Source organism: Emys orbicularis, chromosome 5 (genome assembly GCF_028017835.1).
Source record: "Emys orbicularis isolate rEmyOrb1 chromosome 5, rEmyOrb1.hap1, whole genome shotgun sequence".
Taxonomy (NCBI): Eukaryota; Metazoa; Chordata; order Testudines; family Emydidae; genus Emys; species Emys orbicularis.
The window spans coordinates 103,811,664-103,834,425 of NC_088687.1; the positions used below are offsets into that span (position 1 = coordinate 103,811,664).

The 22,762-nt window shown below is 46.0% G+C and overlaps 1 protein-coding gene across 1 annotated transcript in view; it reads left to right on the top strand.

Moving 5' to 3' along the window:
* Window positions 1–21,434, top strand: part of ARAP2 (ArfGAP with RhoGAP domain, ankyrin repeat and PH domain 2) — a 203,463-nt gene extending 182,029 nt beyond the window's left edge. Inside the window, exons 31-32 of the mRNA XM_065405009.1 lie at window positions 13,051–13,182; window positions 21,087–21,434. Of these exons, the coding sequence (XP_065261081.1) occupies window positions 13,051–13,182; window positions 21,087–21,434 (480 nt within the window). The remainder of the gene's footprint in view (window positions 1–13,050; window positions 13,183–21,086) is intronic.
* The last annotated feature ends 1,328 nt before the right edge of the window (window positions 21,435–22,762 follow it).

Below are 22,762 nucleotides of genomic sequence, written 5' to 3' on the forward strand. Positions count from 1 at the left end.
AAGTCACTGCCGGTAACAGTTGACAAATGTTGACTTTTGCGATTCCTTCATAAGGAAGTATTAAATTTTACATATTAGGTCACTGAGGCTCGGAAATATCAGACAACATTTAAATTTGGGTGCCTGTATCCATATTTGGGCAGCTAGGTGTTTTTGATCTCCAGAAGTGCCGAGTATTGGGAGTAGCATGTGTTCAGCACTTCTGAAAATTTAGCTATTTTTCAGAAATAGAAAACTTTAAGCAAGCAGTTTTGAAAACGTTGTCCTTAGCCTTTCTCAGCTTTATTCTCCTAATGTGACATCTTCAAAAGTGCATAAGTCGCATGTTCAAGAGATGTAGGCACTTAGAACTGTAAGTCCAAAGGACACTAAGGCCTGGTCTACACTAACCCCCAAATTCGAACTAAGGTACGCAACTTCAGCTACGTGACTAACGTAGCTGAAGTCGACATACCTTAGTTCAAACTTACCGCGGTTCAGATGCGGTCCACACGCGGCAGGCAGGCTCCCCGTCGACTCCGCGGTACTCCTCTCGCCGAGCTGGAGTACCGCAGTCGACGGCGAGCGCTTCGGGATCGATTTATCGCATCCAGACCAGACGCGATAAATCGAACCCGAAAGTTCGATTGCCAGCTGTCGAACTACCGCGGTAGTGTAGACCTGGCCTAAGTCACTTAGACACTTCTGAAAATGTCGCCCAGCGTAACAAATAAGATAATACTTACTTGTGGTGAAAATAAAAATTCAACAGGGCTAAGAGAAAATTGATATTTTAGATGCCAGAGGTGAGGTGTTTGCAAATGTCATCCCTGTATTGAGTGTGACCGTTTTGTCTGCCTGTGGCAGCCGGTGTTTAAAATTCTGTCCGTTTTCAGGTTTCACCGATGCTAAATATCTTCATAACCCCGATTAATTGATGGGTATAGAACTTGAGACTTCCTGGCTTCCAGTCTGGTGCACCATGACCATATGGGGGGAGAAAATGCTGCCTGTTTTGCTGGGGACTGTTGTAATGCTAGTTAGAGCAAAATGCCCATTTTCTTTTTCAAGAAAGTATTGAAAAAGACGCAGCAGTCACACCAGCATCACAGTTAGCATCACACCACATCCAGGATTTCAGCTAAAGCCTCTACAACTTGCATAACATGGTTGCAGTGCAACCAGCAGAGGATTTCAAGTGGATTTTCCCCTACACCACTTTAAGTAAAACTGTCCATTGGCTTACGTCCAGTGCATTTCACCAAGATGTGGCCATGGAGGGCATGCCAAATGCTTATGAGGCACCTTGCGTGGAACCACCCCAGAGATCTGGCACCCAAACTGCCAAATCTTTCTTTGCCCTTTCCTTATGTGAGAGATGATGAGGTGCCTCTTTCTGTGTAAGATGCTGAAGCTCTTTCTCTCCCCCCCCTCCCCCCCAGCTTGCGCAGCAGGCCCGCTAGCCAGATGTAGCCCATCTCCCACTCTGGATTGCAATGGCAGCTCTGATCCCTACTACCCAAAGAACCCACACTGGACACCTGCCGTGCAGTTGTAATAAGAAAAATAAAATTTGACAAAATAAACTCTCTCTAGCTAATTTTCCCAAGTTTCTTTGGGTGAAGGGAGGCTAAAAACCCACATTCTGCTCACCAGTTGGAGGGACAGAAAAAACCCTTCCTGACTTTGTAAAAAGGGCACCAACTGAACATAAAACACTGAAAAGAGACACATCAGCAGCAGCAAACCAGTGCATAGCCAAGGGATAAATGGGATGTGGATAGTAAGTAGGTGCAGAAATGGCCACCTACATCTGGGATATTTTCATATCCAGTTATGTCCTTACACCACTAAGTGGGATTTTGGGTAGGTATTTCCTACTGCCCCAACCCCACATGAGATGGCCCCTCCCCTGCCTCTACTGACAAACACCCTCTCACTACCCACACCATGGCTGAACAGAAGGAGAGGAGATTTTCACAGCTAATAAACTTTAGGATGTGACATTTCTTCTTCCAGTGATTGCTCATATGTATTCCACAATAGATGTGCGTGCTCACCACGTGCACCGGTGCTGGAAGTTTTTCCACTAGCAGTACCTGTAGGGGAGCGCTCCAGCGACCCCTGGAGTGGCGCCTCCATGGTGCGGTATAAGGGGCGCTGCGTGCTCTCCCCACCCTCTGTTCCTTCTTGCCGCCAGTGAAGGTGCTTCGGAACTTCTCTGCTCCAGCTTTGCTGTGGCTTGTCCCCAAAACTGCTTGTTCGTTCAGTTTATGGTACCTGTAGTTAGTTAGTTAGTTTAGTTTAGCTAGAGCGCCCAGGCCGGGGCATGCCCCGGGCCCCAGGTTTTAAGTTGTGCAACACTTGTAGGGGATCTATGCCACTGAGTGATTGGCACGTGGACTGCATACGCTGTTTGGGGGAAACCCATCTCAGCGATCGCTGCAAGATTTGCAAGTCGTTTAAGCCTCGGACCAAGAGAGAATGGGACATTAGGCTGAGGGCTATTCTGATGGAGTCGGCGCTAACCCCGGCACGCCGCTCCGTGTCGGCACCATGGTGTCAGTGCACGGCAACCCTTCAGCGCCATCGACTAGCTGGCACCACTCCCCGTCCACGGGGAACGCCAAGAAGGCTAGGAAGAGGCCTTCTTCACCGCAGCACCGTAGTAAACCCGGGACAGAGGCTAGACCCATGTCGGGCAGTCCTCGATCCCCACCACCCTCTAGGTCTCCGACTCAAGTTGAGTGGAGTAGCCCAGCCCATTCGGAGCAGGCCTCTCCGGATGTCCGGATGCCCTCCACACCGGAGGCCCTGCAGGCGGCCTGGGATGTTATGTCCATGCTGGTACCAGGACCACTGCCGATGTTGGCCCCGTGCTCCAGAGGCAAGCCGGCGCTGGGATCTCTGCAGTCGTCCCCAGCTCGGTACCGGTCTCGGTTGAGGGAACGTTCCCAACCCCGTTCGCTGCCCAGTGACCGTTCAGGGCAAAGTCCATGTAGATCGCCTTCGACGCCCACTAGGCTGTCTGGTTGGGTTCCGTCTGACCGAGACTCTTGGCACCGGTCTGCCTCGAGGAGCGAACACCGATGGGACCGAGGCAGATGACGCCAAAGGTCCTCGTCTCGGAGGGGCTATCGCAGCTGGTCACGGCATGAACGTCAACGTCGTTCCGTTTGGTGTCCCGCTCCAGGACCCCGCCACGGCACCGCCTCCGCAGCCCCAGGCGCTGATCACCGGCGTCTCGCTGTCACGGGTCTGCCTGCCGGAGCCGATCACAGAGCAGCTGTTACCGATGGTACCAGTCCTCCACTTTGGGATCGCGGTTCCATGGTCGGCATCGCTTCCGACGACGCCACGCCTACAGTGCCACAGGTGCAGTGGCACCGGGCCCCATGGCGGTACCAGTGGGCATCGTGGCCCCTGACGCAGACCCCGGTGGGAGCTCGCTTGGTGGCTGGAGCCTCAGAAGGACTATCGGCCTCCCTCTCCAGACCTTCGAGGACATACATCCTCGGCACCGTGCCCGGAGACCGACGAGGTGGTGGACCCTCTGGTGCCGGTGGACACATACAGTACCTCACCGGCCTCCTTGCCCTCCCCGGATGAGGTGATTGGGGACCCTCCTCCCTCCGTCGCGCAGGAGGACTTTAGGGCCCACCAAGAACTCTTAAAAGGGGTGGCATCAAGCCTCCACCTCCAAGCAGAGGAGATGGAGGAGCCCTCGGACTCCCTGTTCAATGTGCTGTACTCCTTGGCACCGGGCAGGGTGGCCTTGCCTCTTCACGAAGGGGTGGCAAAAATTTCAAATGCCCTGTGGCAAACCCCGGCCTCATTGGGCCCCCATCTCTAAGAGAGCGGAATGCAAGTATTTTGTACCCGCCAAGGGGCATGGATACTTATACACCCACCCTGCTCCTAACTCCCTGGTGGTCGAGTTGGTCAACCACAGGGAACGGCAGGGCCAACCAGCCCATACCCCGAAAAATAAAGATTCAAGGAGGCTGGACTCATTTGGAAGAAAAATTTATTCATCCTCGAGCTTCCAGTTAAGGGTGGCGAACCACCAGGCTTTCCTGGGCCGGTATGAGTTCAATCTGTGGGGCTCTCTGCCCAAGTTCGAGGACTCCCTCCAGGAGCACGACAGGAAGGAGTTCAAAGCGCTGGTGGAGGAGGGCACAGCAGCTGTCAGGGCAACCCTGCAGGCAGCTTCAGATGCAGGGGGCACGGCCTCGCGGTCCATGGCCTCCGCGGTGTCCATGAGAAGGGCGTCATGGCTCCTGCTCTCAGGGCTGTCCAGTGAGGCGCAGACCTCCCTGCAGGACCTCTCGTTTGACGGCAAAGCTCTGTTTGCAGAACAAATGGATACAAAGCTGCATGGCCTGAAAGACTCCTGCACAACTCTCCAGACTCTGGGTCTCTGTGTTCCGGCTCCGGCTAAACCTAAGTTCAAGCTGCAGCAGACTCCCGCTCAGGCCACCCAGTCAAAATACGAGACCACTTATAAGAAGTCGCAGGACTATAAGAGGCGCCCACAGAAGCAGTCTCGGCCTGCCCCCCAGCCTGGGTCCTCCAAGGGCAAGGAAGTGGGGAAAAGGCGGTTTTGACGGGACACCCGGGGGCACCCTGCCAGTTTTCATCAGGGATCCACCCTCAATAAAGCTTCCCTTCTCCAATCGGTTGTGTGCTTTCCTCCCGGAGTGGTCACAGCTGACCTCGGACCGATGGGTCCTCAACAACATCTCCCGGGGCTACACCCTCCAGTTTACCTCCCCTCCCCCCCCCCCCCCCGCCCAACCACTGCCTCCCCCGTCCCTCCTGAAGGACCCCTCGCACGAGGCTCTGCTCAGGCAGGAGGTGGGGCGGCTCCTGGGCCTAGGAGCAATGGAAGTGGTACCGGGGGAGTTCAAAGGCAAAGGGTACTACTCCCGCTATTTCCTTATCCCGAAGGCCAAAGGGGGGCTCAGGCCATCTTGGACCTGCAAGGCCTGAACCAGTACACGGTGAAGCTCAAGTTCTGCATGGTCTCCCTGGCCTCCATCATCCCCTCCCTGGATCCCAGGGACTGGTACGCCGCCCTCGATCTGCAGGACGCGTACTTACACGTTCATATATTCTAGAGGCACAGACGCTTCCTCTGTTTCACAGTGGGGCAGGAACACTACCAATTTACGGTCCTCCCATTTGTCCTGTCCACTGCCCCCAGGGTATTCACGAAATGTATGTTGGTGGTGGCAGCCTACCTCAGGCGCCGGGGGGTCCAGATCTTCCCCTGTCTGGACGACTGTTTGGTCAAGGGCAGCTCCCGGTCGTAGATGTGGGATCACGTGGCACTCCTTCTGTCCACGTGCACCACTTTGGGCTTGTTGGTAAACAACACCAAGTCCACGTTAGTCCCGGTACAATGCATAGAGTTTATAGGGGCGGTCCTGGATGCCTCGTTGTCCAGAGCCTCCCTCCCACCGGACAGGTTCAAGACCCTGAAGGGGCTCATTGACACGGTCACAAGATTTCTGGTAACAACCGCCAGAGTGTGCCTCCAGCTCTTGGGTCACATGTCGGCGTGCACGTATGTGGTCCGTCACGCCAGACTCAGGATGAGGCCACTCCAGCTCTGGTTGGCCTCTGAGTTCTCCCAGGCCATGGACAGGACGGACAAAGTCCTCACGGTGCCCAAGCCAGTTATCACCTCCCTATGGTGGTGGTCCTCCCTGAGAAACATGCTCCAAGGGGTTCTGTTCGGGGCAGGGCCCCGTCACTGGAACTGGTGTCTGACGCATCGGACCTGGGATCGGAGGCCCATGTGGGGAACGTTCAGACCCAAGGCCTGTGGTCGGCTCAGGATCTGACCCTCCACATAAACGTCAAGGAGCTCAGGGCGGTACGGCTGGTGTGCATGGCCTTCCGCTCGCACCTGGTGGTCAGGGTCCTCATGGACAACATGGCCTCGATGTTCTACATCAACAGGCAAGGTGGGGCCCGATCCTCTGCCCTCTGCCGCGAAGCCCTCAGGCTGTGGGACTTTTGTATAGCCCACGACATCTGCCTACCGGGTGTCCAGAACGCGCAGGCGGATTGCTTGAGCAAGGACTTCTTCTCTTAGCACAAGTGTTCTCTCCACCCAGAGGCAGTGAACAGACTTTTCCAAGCATGGGGAACTCCCCAGGTGGACCTGTTCGCGACTCGGTAGAACTGTCGCTGTCCTGGGTTCTGCTCCGGGGGTGGGGCTGGGACGGGGCGCTATCTCCGATGCCTTCCTCCTGTCCTGGTGAATCCAGTTTCTCTATGCCTTTCTCCCGTTCCCACTGATCGGCAAGGTCCCGGAAAAGATAAAGATGGACAAGGCCCGGGTCCTTCTGATTGCCCCGGCATGGCCCAGGCAGCATTGGTACGGGATTCTCATGGGCCTGGTGCTCCCCCTGCCGTGGCCATTGCTGTCCCGCCCGGACCTGCTCACCCAGGCCGCCGCCTCCACCCCAACCTAGCGGCACTCCACCTCACGGCGTAGCTGCTCAATGGTTAGGTAGGGAGGAAAGGATGTGCATGGAAGGGGTTCAGTGCGTCCTCCTAGAAAGCAGGAGGCCCTCCATGCGCCGAGCCTACTTGGCAAAGTGATCTCGGTTTTCCAGATGGGTGGACGAGCGGGGCGTTTCCACGGTGGCCGCTCTGATCAGCTTATTCTGGACTACCTCCTTCACCTTAGAGCCCAGGGCCTGGTGCCCTCGTCGGTCAAGGTGCACCTGGCGGCCATATCGGCCTTTTATCCGCCGGTGCAGGGCCACACGGTATTCTCCCCTGCTATGACTGGCCGATTCCTTAAGGGGTTGGATCGCCTCTTCCTGTATGTTAGGCCCCCTGTCCCGCAGTGGGACCTTAATCTGGTGTTGGCCCATCTCACGGGGCCCCCGTTTGAGCCGCTAGCCACGTGCTCCAGGTCACACCTTTCATGGAAGGTGGCCTTCCTGGTTGCGATCACGTCTTCTAGGCCCTGACCTCCGAGCCCCCGTACACGGTGTTTCATAAAGATAAGATCCAGCTCTGCCCACACCCTTTGTTCCTCCCGAAGCTGGTCTCCGCCTATCACATGGGTCAGGACATTTTTCTGCTGGTCCTCTGCCCCAAGCCCCAAGCCCCATGCGTCCAGTGAGGAGCGCCGCCTCCATACGTTGGATGTGAGACTGCCTCTGGCTTTCTACCTGGAGCGGACTAAGCCATTCAGAAAGTCCTCGCAACTGTTCATCACCTCGGCCGAGCGCATGAAAGGTCGGCCGATCTCCACTCAGCAGCTCTCCAACTGGATCACTTCGTGAATCTGTACCTGTTATGACCTGGCGGGAATCTCTCCACCGCCAATTGTGAGGGCGCACTCGACTCTGGCGCAGGCCTCATCGGCTGCCTTTTTGGCCCATTTTCCCATTCAGAACATTTGTAGGGCTGTCACGTGGTCTTCAGTTCACATGTTCACCTCGCATTATGCGATTGTCTCTCAGACCAGGGAGGACGCCGGGTTCGGAAGGGCCATTCTCTGTCCCAAGAGTTTGTGAACTCCTTCCCACCGCCAACAGATATAGCTTGGAATCACCTATTGTGGAATACACATGAGCAATCACTCAAAGAAGAAAAGACAGTTATCTTTTCCGTAACTGGTGTTCTTCAAGATGTGTTGCTCATGTCTATTCCATATCCCGCCTTCCCCTCTGTCAGAGTTGTCTGGCAAGAAGGAACTGAGTGTGGGGTGAGTGCGCACTGCCCCTTATACCGCGCCATGGAGGCGCCACTCCATGGGTCACTGGGGTGCTCCCCTATGGGTACTGCTAGGGGAGAAACTTCCGGCACCAGTGCACATGGCGAGCACGCACACCTTTTGTGGAATATACATGAGCAACACATCTCGAAGAACACCAGTTACGGAAAAGGTAACTGTCTTTTCTAATGTTTACTATTTGATCAAAGGTGATTCTTTTTTTAACCTGAAGATGGTCTTTGGGACTTTCTGTAACAAAGGTAAAGCTTTGTCTGTGCAGAGCTTTCTCAGGAGCTGACCCAAGAATGAAGCATGAGCTCTCACAGGAAGTAAGGACCATCACAAACCTCACCACCTTCCCCTCTAAATGCAAGGCACATTTCTTTGACCTTTCCTTCTCTAATATAAACATATGGCAATGTGTGTGTGTATATAAATTTCAAACCAAAACATTCCACTGCTCCCCTGGGGAGAAGATGAGAAAATAAACATGTGACAAATGTGGAAGTAGACGTCGCTGTTAAATTTGGCTTCCTTTTTCTTCATGTGGAAGTTGTTATACAGCCATATCAAACAATATAATGCAGTATATTCAAGGAGATATGATTGCGGAGGAAGTCGTAAGTTGTTTAGAATGTACTGTGTAGTGTGCACTTATGGCAATATTAAAGTTGAGAATGTAATAGCAGCCCTCACAGGCTGCCATTCTATTAAAAAATTATTTCATTGTTAATGTACCTTCTTTTATAAAAATATATATATATATTATTATCCTGCTTGTGTTCTGAGTATATAATACAGAATGGACACATGATTATTGCAATACATACTATATAATCATAGACTTTGAGGGAGAGTCTGTCTTTGACCTTTGTAAATAGTGGAAGTGGGATGTGTAATGCACGTCTCGGAAGCAACAGACTTTTCAAAACCTTATCTTATTCAGCTCCTCCAAGCGAAGTAACTATTGTAGTTTCCATGGAAACAGCTACCAAATCAGAAATACATCTCATGGGGATAACAAGGGTAGTGTCTCAATGAATAGGTTCACAGGTTATTGACATAGGTTGCTTAAAAACAACTCATCCAATGCTTAGTAACTCTGTTCAAGTCCTATTGATGCAAGATCACAAGAAAGATAATGTTACAACTCTGACCAGCAAGTATGGAGTGAAACGTATTTGTTTAATCAATCTGGAATGAAGACTTACAGAAGCAGTTAATATCTTTTGTTTAAACAGAAGAATGCACGTTGCTACTTTTTTTTTCCTTCCAACTTCAGCATATTCCTCAATTATTTTTCTTTGAAAACTGTCATCTCATTACTCATGATTAAGGCTAAGATTTTGTCACAGATATTTTTAGTAAAAGTCACGGATAGGGCACAGAAAATGAAAAATCACAGAAGCCTGTGAACTGTCCCTGACTTTTACTAAAAATATCCATGACAAAATGGGGAGCCTGGTCAGCTGTGGGCAGGCTGGGAGCTTCAGGGGCCCCCACCACCCCTGGGGGCTCAGAGCTCCAGGGTCCCTCTCTGCTGGCTGCTCCGAGCTGTGGGAGTCCTCCCCGCCTTCTGCAGTGGCTAGGAGCTGCGGGAGCTCCCCCAACCACTCACAGCGGTCGGGAGCTCTTGAGGTCCCCACTGCCGCCTGCCCGCAGACAGCAGGGGACCCTGCAGCTCCTGGCAGGCACTGGCTGAATTCACAGAGGTCTTTGAAAGTCACGGATTCCGTGACCTCCATGACTAAATTGCAGCCTTGCTCATGATATGCAGTATATAAATTAACAATATTAACAGGCTGTATTAAGTGAACAATTTTATTCAGCATTCTGGTCTTTAGCAGATGTAGCAACACCATGAATTATTTGTGCCATTAGGCGGTAATGAGACACAACTGATCTATTTTTCCATGGTAAAATATTATTTGCTGTAAAATCAGTACTTGAAGATGTAAAATCTCAGAATGCTTTGTACATGCAAGTGTTTGTCTCTGGTATGAAGTTAATCCTCATCACCACTATAGATTAGAAGAAACATTGTAAGTATGTAAGCTGGATTTGTTATCCTGAATCAGCATTTCAATGATGACCATGTTTAAAATTATTCTGCTTTCTGTTCTTATACAAGACGCATTGGCATGGTATCTGAACACATTTCTGTGGATAGAATTTTAGACAGTAGGTTTCATTTGTTTGAATGATGTGATGAATCTAGATTTGAACTTCAAGATGAATGTAAAGAAGGCATATATGTGTCAAGATTTTGCATTAAATTATCCAAAGGTAGAGTCTTTGCCATTAGAAGTGGAAGAAGCCTAACTTGGTGATGGAGACCCATTTTCTTTTACTCCATAGAAACTTTTTGTGTTTAGCTGAACAGTGTAGTATTCAGGGAAGATATTACGTATTAATCCTTTTCTTTTTCCCTCCTCTGATGAGGTAGGTACCATAGTGTTGTAAATTTTATCTCACTACAGACGCTCCCCAACGTACGCAAGCGTTCCGTTCAACTCAAATTTTGCGTAAGTCGTAAACATATACCCGACCATTACGCCAAAAAAAAAAAAAATTCTAGCTTACAGAACTTTTTCCGTAAGTGCGGATTTGCGTAAGTCGGGTTTGCGTAACCCGGGGGGCGTTTGTATAACCTAATTATTCTAGTTCTGTGGCTTCAATTAGAGAAAGTTGGGTTAGTATGGAGATTATTCATTTTGTATTTTGATTAGTAAACAGTAAAAAAATGCCTGAAATAGGATCATTATTTTGTTTATGGTCATCCCATGGGATATGGTTCAAGCCCAGTCTTGAATTTAATAAAACTAGTCTGGACAAAAAGCACTTAACACAGCTATCTAGGAAATATGGTATTGATGGGAAGATGAGCAAAAAAGATCTTTTCCAATTCTAATATCTGTGTGCATGTATTCCTCTGAGCACATCATGGGGCTGACAAATAAAGCCAAAATTAGCACCCAGATGAAGATACACCTTCAAGTACATGGGCAGTAATTCTTCTGCTTAATACTTCAATTAAGGGAGCCTTGTTTCTTTGCTTAGAAAGAAAATTTTGTTATTTGGAGTGGTTTAAGGGTTCTTCTCTACAGACCTCTTTATGAAAGCCAGTTGAATCTGTGACCCTTTTAAACTAAATAAATACATGCAGAATTCTTGCAGTGTATTTCATGGAGAATTTCAGAAATCACTGTAAGTTGAGCACCAAATATTCTCTCTTCAGTTGCTTTGAAACAACATTCTACATCCATCATGACAGCAGTCATTCTCGGATAAATGCAATGCAAACACTGCCTGTTTCTCTGAGCTCAACCTTCCCAGAGGCCTTCCACCTCATTGAATCCATCAAGGACTAATGGCATAACTGAGGAATGGTTACAGTTCTTTAGTTATAATATGCTGTGAAGGAAGAAGCTGCAAGATTTGGGCATGTCAGAAAGGAAGAGTCGAAGATGATCTCCAAGTTATAAGCCTGAGTGATAAATATATCTTGCCCCCCTGAATTTAGAGGCCATGTACTAATGGCAGCATACACATACTCTTTCTCTTATCCCTGTCGCTTTGTGCTTTGCAAGAGCAATCTACAGACTCTTCGCTCTTGAATAATATTTACAAAATGGACTTGATATATTATATGTTCTCTTCTGAAAAGACAAAGATATTTTGATATATTTCTGTTGACAAGAGCCACCTAGATGAGCCAGAACTGTGAATAAGTACATTTTAATTTTGCCTAATGAGTTGCAAATATTAATAATGTATTATTTACCTTCAATTAAAACTGTTACAGACACTCAGGGTGGGATTCACAAAGGAGACTTAAGCACTGAAGTCCCACATTCAGGCTCCACCTGACCACCTTAAATTCACTGGTTGGGCATGCACACAGCCATCTAACTCCTGCCACTGCCCAGTGCCTAACTCTCAGCAATTCACAAAATAGGCATTTCTCCCCACACTTGTCTTGCTTTTGGGGCCCGTTCCAAAAGACATGCGCAAAGTATGCCTAAACCCACACAAAGCAGGAGGAAGAGGTGGTGTATCCGTTAGCCCAATGCTTAGAGCACTCAGGATGTGGGAGACCTGGATTGAAATCTCTGTTGGGCTGATTTGGAGCAGGGATTTGAAATGGGGTTTCCCACCTCCTGGGCGTGGTCACTAACCACTGAGCTATTGGCCATGTTGGGGTGGGTCTCCCTCAATCTCTCTCGTTAAAGCTGTCTCACTTTGTTTAAATAATTAAATATTCATTGGGCACCAAGAAAATTAGTGCGACTCTATAGCCCAATTGTTAGGGTACACACCTCGCAGGTGAGAGACTCAAGTCCTCCTGCCTCAATGATTATTTCTACGCAGTGGAAAAGCTTCATCAGGAGAGGTCTGAAACCAGGTGAGTGTTGCAATGCCTAAATCTCCCTAGTAAATCCCACCCATAATTCTTTACACTAAAATGTAATTTATCCATTCACCCAAAGAAGTGGTGTGTTCTACTTGCTGTCTACCTCTTTTTATGTTTCAACCATGAGGAGATTACATGTTGTAGGTTAAGATTTTTAAAGATTTTCTACTCAGTACATTTAACTCTTTGGGATGTGGGGAAGATGTATGACTAAATCCCCTGAACTTCCTTGGAAGTCTGAACCATAACTGTTATGATAACTAACTTACAGTAATAAATGAATAGTATAAATGTTCCCTTATGTTTAAACATTTATTTTCATATTGGTCAGATAATTGCATTTATATATACAATTTATGTAGAATTTTGGAGCTAAAAAACAAATACACCACTACCTCGATATAACACAAATTCGGATATAACGCGGTAAAGCAGTGCTCCAGGGGAGCAGAGCTGCGCACTCTGGTGGATCAAAGCAAGTTCAATATAACGTGGTTTCACCTATAACGCAGTAAGATTTTTTGGCTCCCGAGGACAGCGGTATATCGAAGTAGAGGTGTAGATACATTTGTTTTCCTAAATATTGATTTTTGTTCTATTGCCAATAGATATGTTTTGATACTTTGATATATAGTGTGGAGGAACACCTCTGGAACATAGACAGTGTACTGAGACCTTAAAGCTCTATTCACTTAGCATCTTGCAGTCCTCCAGCAATACTTCTGATGCATTTGTAGAAGCATCAACATAATTATAAAAAACACTCTCCTGTTATCTTAAAAAAAAGTCAGTTTTATGTGGAGCGATAGTAGAGCATAGTATATAGTCTTACTACGAAAATTTTGTATGTAAAAAGCAGTGTATATATCATAATAAAATTGCATGCCAAGAATAAGGAATTTTATTTCTACAGCACAGTGATATATGGCCACCAGCTGGAAAAGCAAGAAAACAGTCTATAACTAAAAATCCAAAGATTGGAGGCTTACCTTTAATTCCCATTCAGCAGGAGAAAAATACTTCTAAAACCAGAGGAAATGCAGAGGTAAGCTGGTGGTTAACATTGGTGTTGAACTTTAATTACAATGCTATATTTTGTTGTCCTTTTTATATAGTCAAGGAGCAATTATCTCTCTGGAGTTGGATAAATGTGAGATGTAGATGTTTCTAATATTAGTGTCCTTTGTATTGTTCTGCCATTAAAGGAATAGTTAGGACAATGTAATTAAATGCATAATGAGCTAGCCCTGTGGCAAGTTGGTAAATTAACACTGGGGTTTTTTTAGTAAGAGCCACCCATTTGAATTAAATGGGATTTTTACCATGAATGTTACTAGACATTAATAAGGGTGTTTTTTTTAAATAAAGTCCTTGATGATATAGCTTTGTGTGCATATTGTACCATATCTTTTCCTATCTCCAAAGCAGTTTTGAACTTTTAGGTAGCTATCCTACAATATTAGTAGCAATGAGCTCCATTTGCAAATTAAGTTAAGATGGAACTGACTGCTGTACATTTCAATTATAGCATTATTAGGCTTAAAGAATAAGAAGTCTGGAGCAATGGTGTTTGCACTTACTCAAGTGCCACGAGACTTCTGGGATGAATGGTGTTTCTCAGTCCTAACATAAGTGACTTATCAGATGAACCATTAGCACCCCAAAAAGGAGCACTGAGGTGCTCCTGCACGCACATTGGAATGGGGAACATTTTGAGTGTGGGAACAGAACAGTTGCTATCATTGACTCTACATAATAGTAATAACAACTAGCTGTTGTATGTTTTTCATCAGTAGGCCTTAGAGTTACCATATTTCCACAATCAAAAAAGAGGACGGGGGAGGAGCCCCGCTCTAGCCCCGCTCTAGCCCCGCCCCTGCCCTGCCCCACCCCCATCCACTCCCTCCCACTTCCCACTCCCTGACTGACTCCCTCAGAAGCCCCAACTCCCCCCTGCTCCTTGTCCCCTGACTGCCCCCTCCTGGGACCCTGCCACTAACTGCCCCCTAGGACCTCACCCCCTATCTAAGCCTCCCTGCTTCTTGTCCCCTGACTGCCCCCTCCTGAGAACCCCCTACCCTAACTGCCCCCCTAGGACCCTACCTGTCCCCTGACTGCCGCAACCCTTATCCACACCCCCACCCCATATTTACATCCCCGCCCCCAGACAGACCCCTGGGACTCCTATGCCCTATCCAATTGCTCCCCACCCCCTGACCGGACCCCCAGAACTCCCAACCCATCCAACCCCCCCCCCCATCCCCTCACCAGGGCCGGCTTTAACAAATGCCCAGGAATCGGGCTGTGCTCCGGCCGGAGCTCCGGCCGGGGTCGCGGGGCTTGGGTCCGGGCCGGAGCCGCTGGGGCTGGGGCTGGCGCGCTCGGCCGGAACCGGGGCCGCCGCCCTGGGGCCCGAGCCGGGCCAGAGCCGCTGGGGCCGGGGCGCTCGGACGGAACCGGGGCTGCCGCCCTGGGGCCTGAGCCGGGGCCGGAGCTGCTGGGGCCGGGGCCAGAGCTGCTGGGGCCGGGCCGGGGGTGCTCGGCCGGCGCCGCTTGCCCGGGGCCGGGCCGGTGCGCTCGGCCGGAACCGGGGCCGCCGCCCTGGGGCCTGAGCCGGGCCGGAGCCGCTGGGGCCGGGGCCAGCGCGCTTGGCCAGAACCGGGGCTGCCGCCCTGGGGCCCGAGCCAGGCCAGAGCCGCTGGGGCCAGGGCGCTCGGCCGGAACCGGGGCCGCCGCCCTGGGGCCCGAGCCGGGGCCGGAGCCGCTGGGGCCGGGGGTGCTCGGCCGGCGCCCCGGGGCCTGAGCCGAGCCGGGCCGGAGCCTCTGGGGCTGGCCGCGCCTCCCTGGAGCCCTCCTCCTCGCATCACCCCCTCCCCCTCGCCCCAGCTTACCTGCTGCTGCTCGCCTGCCCCTGCTTCTTTTCAGGCTTCCCGCGAAGATCTGATTCACGGGAAGCAGGGGAGGAGGAGCAGGGGGGCGGAGCGTTCAGGGGAGGGGAGGAGGGGGAAGACAGCTGCCGGCCCGGACGGCGTGCTAAGGCTGCAGGGGATGGGGGGAGCCGGGAAGGGGCTTTGGCTGCCGAGCGGGGCTTTGGCTGCCGAGCGGTGCTTGGCCGCCGCTTTTCGATCTATAAATAGCCGACCGGGGGAAATCCCGGACATTTTTAGATTTTTAGAAATCCCCCCCGGACGGCTATTTATAGATCGAAAAGCCGGACATGTCCGGGGAAATCCGGACGTATGGTAGCCCTAGTAGGCCTCAAAGTGCTTAACAAAGGGGGTAACCATCCTTTTCCCCATTTTACAGATCAGGAAACTGAAACACAGAGAGGTGAAGTGATTTGTTCAAGGCATCCCACTGACAGAGCTGAGAATAGACCCCAGGTCTCCAAAGTCAGAGTTTAATGCTTTATCCACTAGACAGTGCTGCTTTCCTGAAGCAGATGCATGTGTGATACAGTTAGTCAGTCTCTTCAAGCAGTTGTGATATTGCTTCCTAAATGGCCACTGAGTTCTGTTAACTCTTCTTTTTTTTTTTTTTTTTTTTTTTTTAATTCAGTCTCCTTTCCTCATTCAAAGACCTCCTTTAAATTTACCTTGTTTTACAGTTATTCAATAACCTCTCTTACTCCTACCATTTAAAATATTTTTCCTGTAAAAAAGACAAACTTATCATGCAATTGAAGGTACCCCATAATCTTGTTTTCATACTTTCTTTTTGCTTGACGTTACAAGTGCAATGTAATGTTTATTATATTATCTTTAAGCTAGCTTCAGATTGAGCATTTCTTGGAAGTAAAGATTTTACCTATCTTTCTTGAACTGCATAATTTTGAATCTAAACATTACCAGGGCCTTCTTGATTTTGTTGTGCCCTGTTGGCAAGAACTCCATTATGTCATGCCAAACATGTGACAGTCATATCAGAAAAAGGTTTGCAATTAGTGCTCATAGTGTTGTGAAACTCTGCCATAAAAAAGAATCGAACTTGATATATAAAAATAGATCTACACAGGTCCTGTTTGAATACCTTAAGAAAATTAGAACAAAACTAAGCATTGGAAAGAGTAAACTAGCATTTTTTGCATATATTGTTGGAATCCAAATTAGTCTTGTCCTGAAGAAGTATGTAATTGAGATGGTTCAAAAAGAGGAGGAGGAAAAATAACATTTCAGTTTAACCAACAGAGGATTTGATTCCAAACTTATGGAGGTAACCATTTCAGTGGTGGCATGCATTTTCATTCCTTTTGATACAATAGATTGTTAAACACATGATGGTAATGTCCTCAGATCTGTATAAAGAATAGCTACAAACTTTCCCACCTCATTGTTTGCTCCCTTTCTAGATCATTTATGAATATGCTCAATAGTACAAATCGTTGAGGCACCCTGCTATTTACCTCTTCTTTTGTTTTTCCATTCTGAAAACTGACCATTCCTATCCTTTGTTTTCTATCTTTTAACCAGTTAGTGAACCATGAGAGAATTTTGCCTCTTATCCCATGGTTGCTTACTTTGAGCCTTTGGTGTAGGATCTTGTCAAAGGCTTTCTGAAGGTCCAAGTATGCTATATTCACATGCTTGTTGAGACCCTCAAAGAATTCTAATAGATTGGTGAGGCATGATTTCCCTTCACAAAAGCCATGTTGACTCCTCCCCAACATATCGTGTTCATCTATGTGTCTGATAATTCTGTTCTTTACTATAGTTTCAACCAATTTGCCTGATACTGAAGTTAGACTTACTGACCTGTGATTGCCAGGATCACCTCTGGAGCCTTTTTAAAAATTGACTTTACATTAGCTATCCTCGTCATCTGGTACAGAGGCCGATTTAAATGATAGGTTAGATAACCCAGTTAGTAGTTCTATAGTTTTGTGTCTAAGTTCCTTCAGAACTTCTTGAGTGAATGCCATCTAGTCCTGGTGACTTATTACTGTTTTAATTTATCTATTTGTTCAAAAACCTCCTATATTGACACTTCAGTCTGGGACAGTTCCTCAGATTTGTCACCTGAAAAGAATGGCTCGGGGTAAAAATATCCCTCACTTCCTTTGTAGTGAAGACTTATGCAAAGAATTCATCTAGCTTTTCTGCAGCAGCCTGGTCTTCCTTGAGTTCTCCTTTAATACCTTGATTGTCCAGTGGCCCCATTGATAGTTTGGCAGGCTTCCTGATACTGAAGTACTTGAAAAAAGAAATTAATTTAATAGTAGTATAAAGGTAGCAGAAAGGTGATTTGCTAAGAGACCCATAGACCAATCAAAAAAATAAAAAGGAGGCTATATTAGGGAAATGAATATCAAACAAACTGCAGTACATAATTTTCTGCACTGATTTGTATTTGAAGGAATTTTTCTGTACATGGACAAATAAAATATGTAGCACAAAATATAAATGTTTGAAAAACATTTAGTTAATCTTTCACATTTTTAATTTAAACTTAACTAATGTTCAACATCTTTAGCAGTATGTGCTGAAAGCACTAACTTATCATAATGTTTTTAAAAGTTTATTACACTTCATCAAATAACTAAAATCAAAATATACCCACTTAGAGTAATTAAGCAATTATTAACCAGATTTATGTTCCAGCGCTGTTGCAAAATAGCTATGATATCAGCATCAGAACAGGATCTGGACAGCTGTGTCAGCGATGAGTGCTGTGGGTACAAAAGGGAAAAAATAGGTGAAAATCCTGTCTCCATTTTAGTTGATAGCAAAACTCCCATCAACTTCAGCAGAGCCAGAATTTCACTCTTAATATTTAGTGTACTCGGTATCACATAAATGGTAAAAAAATTGTACCACCTTCCTCAAAGGATCTGCTCTCTGTATGTATTTTGAATTGTGTCTACTTATTTGGCTGATTAAAGTAAGGTGGGTTTTTTGGGTTTTTTTGTTTGTTTGTTTGTTTGTTTTTGTCTTGTTAGCTTTGAAAAGCCAACAAAGGTAAAAGAGAGACTGTAAGATAGATTTGTCCATTCTTGTGCATCATCATCAGAATTATTACTAAATTGAAAGGTATACCTCTGCAATCCCATTGACAGAAATAGTATTGCACAGATGTAACTGAGGACATAATTTAGTCTGACCAATCTTTGTTACTGGTGATATGCAGAAGGAAAAAGTTCGACTTCCAGATTATCATAATTACACCCATATTGTTTTTGCAGAGCTGGCAGTTAGGGGAAAATATCACTTTATTGTAAAACAGTTACATTTTGATATGGAAATCATTGGGAGAACAATATGGTAATTCTGATCACAGGTCATCTTACACTAGTGTTTGACACACATTACTGGTATGGGAAATCGCTTAGCTCTGTATCTTCTGTATAGTCTTACGTCGTGCTTTACTTTGTACAGCTGGTTTCATCAATTTCATGGGTTTTATACAACGTGCAAATTATAAATCATCCATGTGCTGAGCCTATACCAGTGCCACTGAAAAAGTTTTCTGTGTGAGTGGTATGCCCCGCTTTAAGTAGAAGGAATATCTATTGATCTGCTAGTTTATTTCAAAAGAGAAGAAACTTTTCAAAAGTGATTATTGTTTTAGGCCTTTTTCAATTTCATGTAAGAGCAACTTTGGGAGAGAACGTCAGGAAAAAGGGAGCTCACTGTACCCAATTTAGCAAGGAGCTATATTGGGTTTTAAGAAATGTAATCACTATTTTGCTTCTTAGAAGATGCAAAATTGAAACATGGTTTTACTAGGGGTTGTAAATAAAGTGCATTCTTCCAGATTGAATTTCAAGGCAGTAATTTAATACCATGGCTTACTGACATTTAGAAAGCCCTCCAGCCATGTTACTGCATCTTCTGATCAAAATCGAACCCCTTATTTAAAGAGCCCCAGGGAATACACCTAAAAGTTATTTTATATGTATTTATGAAGATTTTCTTATTCAGGGTCATCATACTTATTAATTGAACTCTATTTTGTTTGTAGAGGTTTGCGGAATTACTGTTCAGACTTTATATTCTTAATATACATGGAAAATGAGAACGTCCATAGCTATTAGACAGGGTAGCACTACTGCAACACTGAGGTTTTGGGGCAGCTTCTGAACTCCCTTGCACACTTGTGTAGTGATTCTTGGCCACTGTCAACACGAAAACACATTACAGCCATTAACCGTGCTATCACTCCTTATTTCTGTGCTGGCCTACAGAGAGCCAAGGGTAGATCCTTAACTGGTGTAAATTGCCGTAGCACTGTAGAAGTCAGTGGAGATATGACAGCTTACACCAGAAAAAGATCTGGCCCATGTATATAAGCCAGTTTTAGCACGTGCAGGGGTATGAAGTCCCCATGCTTGGTCATTCTAAGGCTGACCTTCCCCCAGGTATCAGAACACCAAAGTTCCACTAGCATCCACAGCTCAGTTGCTCCTGGGTGAATTTCACTCTTAATGAATGAGAACTACACTATCAGCAACCTTAACTCTCAGTTCTTTCTTAGGAAAAAAATCTATTTTAAAATGTCATTGGTTTATTTTGCCCAAATGCAATGACAAAATAATATTATTCTTTTAAATATTGTGTGAATGTTGATTCAGCTGAAATTTAAGAAGTTGAGTAGAGACTACTTCAGTAGATAAAGAATGCTGGAGATGGGAGCTCACTTCACTTACTATGTATTTTGTTCCTTTTCCCTCCCTTTTGCCCAGTTAGGGAACTGGAATACATTTTTCAAGAGCAACTAACCTATTCTTGCTCTCCACTTGACTGCACCAACCAGACAAACAAGCTGTGTACTGTTGACAGTGGCATGTTCAAATCCCCTACACCAGGGGTTCCCAAATTTTTTCCCTGAGGCCCATCTGTGTAACTGCAGTAGGCTCTGTGGTTCATTATTAACACGTCTTGAGGAGAATTATTAATTTTAATTATTACATACATATAAACTGTGACACTGTAATAAACAATGTACATGTTTACTTTTCATTTTAATGTAAATAGTTGTGATGCTAGAAATCCCTAGCAATATGCACTCAACGAAATAATTGAAGATCTTTGAAACCAACCTGTTTTAGTAAAGCTACACTTTAAAAAAAAATGTTGAGAGCAAAATGTGTGGTGTTCAAACAGGAAAACACGATTTTCTATAAAACTGAACAATAAGCAACACAACAATTTTAACAATTTTGTTAAAAATGCATATTTCATTTTAAAACAAAATGGTTGTCCAACTTTGAACATTATATTGTGTTCAGTTTTTTTAGTGTAAAATGTTTCTCTGCTGTGTAAGTAAAGACCCAATCCTATTCTCAACTAATTAGAAAAGGATCAAATTTTGTAATAAAATATAAAATAACTTCCGGACAAGGAGTCTTCTTAATGGGATGGATGTGCCTGCTTCTCCTTGCAGTTTTTCCAGCTGGGGATATATGTTAGTGAGGCTCAACCTGATCTCATCTTCACTTTTCAGCCTTTCAGCCAGCTCAGGGTGCAGGCAGGGGGTAACTAGGGGCTGTGTGCAGGCAGCGGTGTAGTTCAGGGTGCAGATGGGGGTAGCTAGGGGCTGTGTGCAGAGACAGGGGTAGCTCAGGGTGCCATCAAGGGTGTAATTCAGGATGCAGGCAGGAGGTAGCTAGGAGCTGTGTGCCAAGAGGGGTCTGTCTAGTCAGGATGCAGGGGAGGGGCTGAGTCTGAGGGAATGCTGCTGCTATGGTGCCTGGCCATGTGCTCAGTCCCTGATTGGCACAGTGGGGGCAGCTCCACTCCTTGGGGCTGTGTGCATGCTGAGTCGGACCTGGCCATGCCTTCCTACACCATAACTGTGGCCAGAACTATTAGCTATGCTGCCCCAGCTCTTCAGCAAAATTGATTTTTCTTGTAAGCTGTTATGTAAAGTAATGAGCAAAACTCACAATCTCAATATTATTGAATATTGTGTTAATTTGAACCATTCTGTTTCTGATTTCTTGACTTTATTCAGCATATTAAAGCTGGAAAGCTGACATTCAGTGAACAAGATGAAAATGACATTGCGGAAGAAAAAAAGAATTTAAAAGAAAGAGCACATATCGTGGCACAATGCCTAGGGCGCAAGGAGGAGAAAATGAAAAACCACGTGAAAAAACATCGAAGCTTGATCTGTGTTGAGGACACAGGTGCTGACATTGCTGACTTACACCAAAGTCCCTATAAAGAATCGAGGACACTGAAGAAACATGAGAACAAAACAAACAAATCTAATTTGGAATCTGATAAGTTGCCACCAAATGTTATCCAGGAACTAAATACAGTTCTGCAGAAAAACAGAACCCTCAACGAAGAAACCTAAAGCTGAATTTGTAAGAGACAGATTTCAAAAAACCTGATTATTCCAGGCAATAAATAGCTTGTTTGTTAAAGTGCGTGTACAGTTTGTACAGTGTAGAGACTGTGAAATGTGTTTATATACAGCTGCTGATTTTTAAATGACAATTATGTATGTGCTGGTAATATGACATAATTTAAGATTAAACAGAGACATTTACGTGTATAAAATTCCTGGTATGAAATCCTGGAATTTGAAGCCAGTGGGAGTTTTGCCATTGACTTCAGTGGGGCCAGGATTTCACCCATCATTTTGAATGCAGACTTTGTTAGTGTTCTAACCAGAGTACTTCAATTAAAAAAGACGGTTTAAATGTTAAGTACAGTTTGCTTATGCTCTGTATGTCCAGAACCCTTTTCTAAGTACAGGAGAAATCTTCTTGTAAAAAGAGACCAAAGTGCACATACATACTGTGGTTGTCTAATGATATATAAGAATAAGTAACATATGATCTAATCTGATGACAAATCTTGCAGGATCTTCTCTCTGCTAAACAGGTTGAAATTAATTTAAAGAAAGTGTATCCAGGGGACTGGCTAGCTCATATGATCAGGAATGTGAGGCAGAACTTTCATCTTTAGATCCCTCTTTTGGACGTGACTAGCTTGCTAGTGACAAAGTTGTTATCTGATGGCTATTCAGTAATCACATGCAAAATGAATTTCCTTATGAACAGATGGCCCAATCACAAAACCACCCATCAAACTGTCTCTAATTCATCCTGTCACAGAATGGCCAGGAATGAAATGAGCATGAAGACAAAATTATCCTTTCACCCTTAGAGGTGGTCCCACCAGATCAAGATGGAGCAAGACATTGATTGAGGCTGCAATTTGTGCTATAGCTCTTCTGAGGATAACGAGAGGCTTCAGGCTCTACCAATCTAGAACCCTTCAGGAGCACTAAATTCATTAATATTGAGGAGGGAAGGGAAGCTGCCATATTTCATCAAGCTTTATAAAGTGTAATATTGGCCTTATTTAATTAACAAGCATATTTTCTGATTGTTCCCTGTTGCCATATTTCTGTGCGAACAGAAGCAGTGTCCTCCGTAATTAGCTTGTTCCTATTTTCTGATATGAATGGATGTCATAACTGTCATTGTGATGTCACAGTTACGTCTCATGGTGGTTAGCACTGAACATATCAGTCTGGAGGAAGTTAATTCTGAAAGAGAAAGCTGCCATCTGAATACAAGTGTCTTGGTAATCTGTATGTTCTGAAAGGAAGGACAGAAAAGCTATGATTTAATGGGTTTCTATAATGTTTTGTTTTTAATAGTTTGCTGGAAT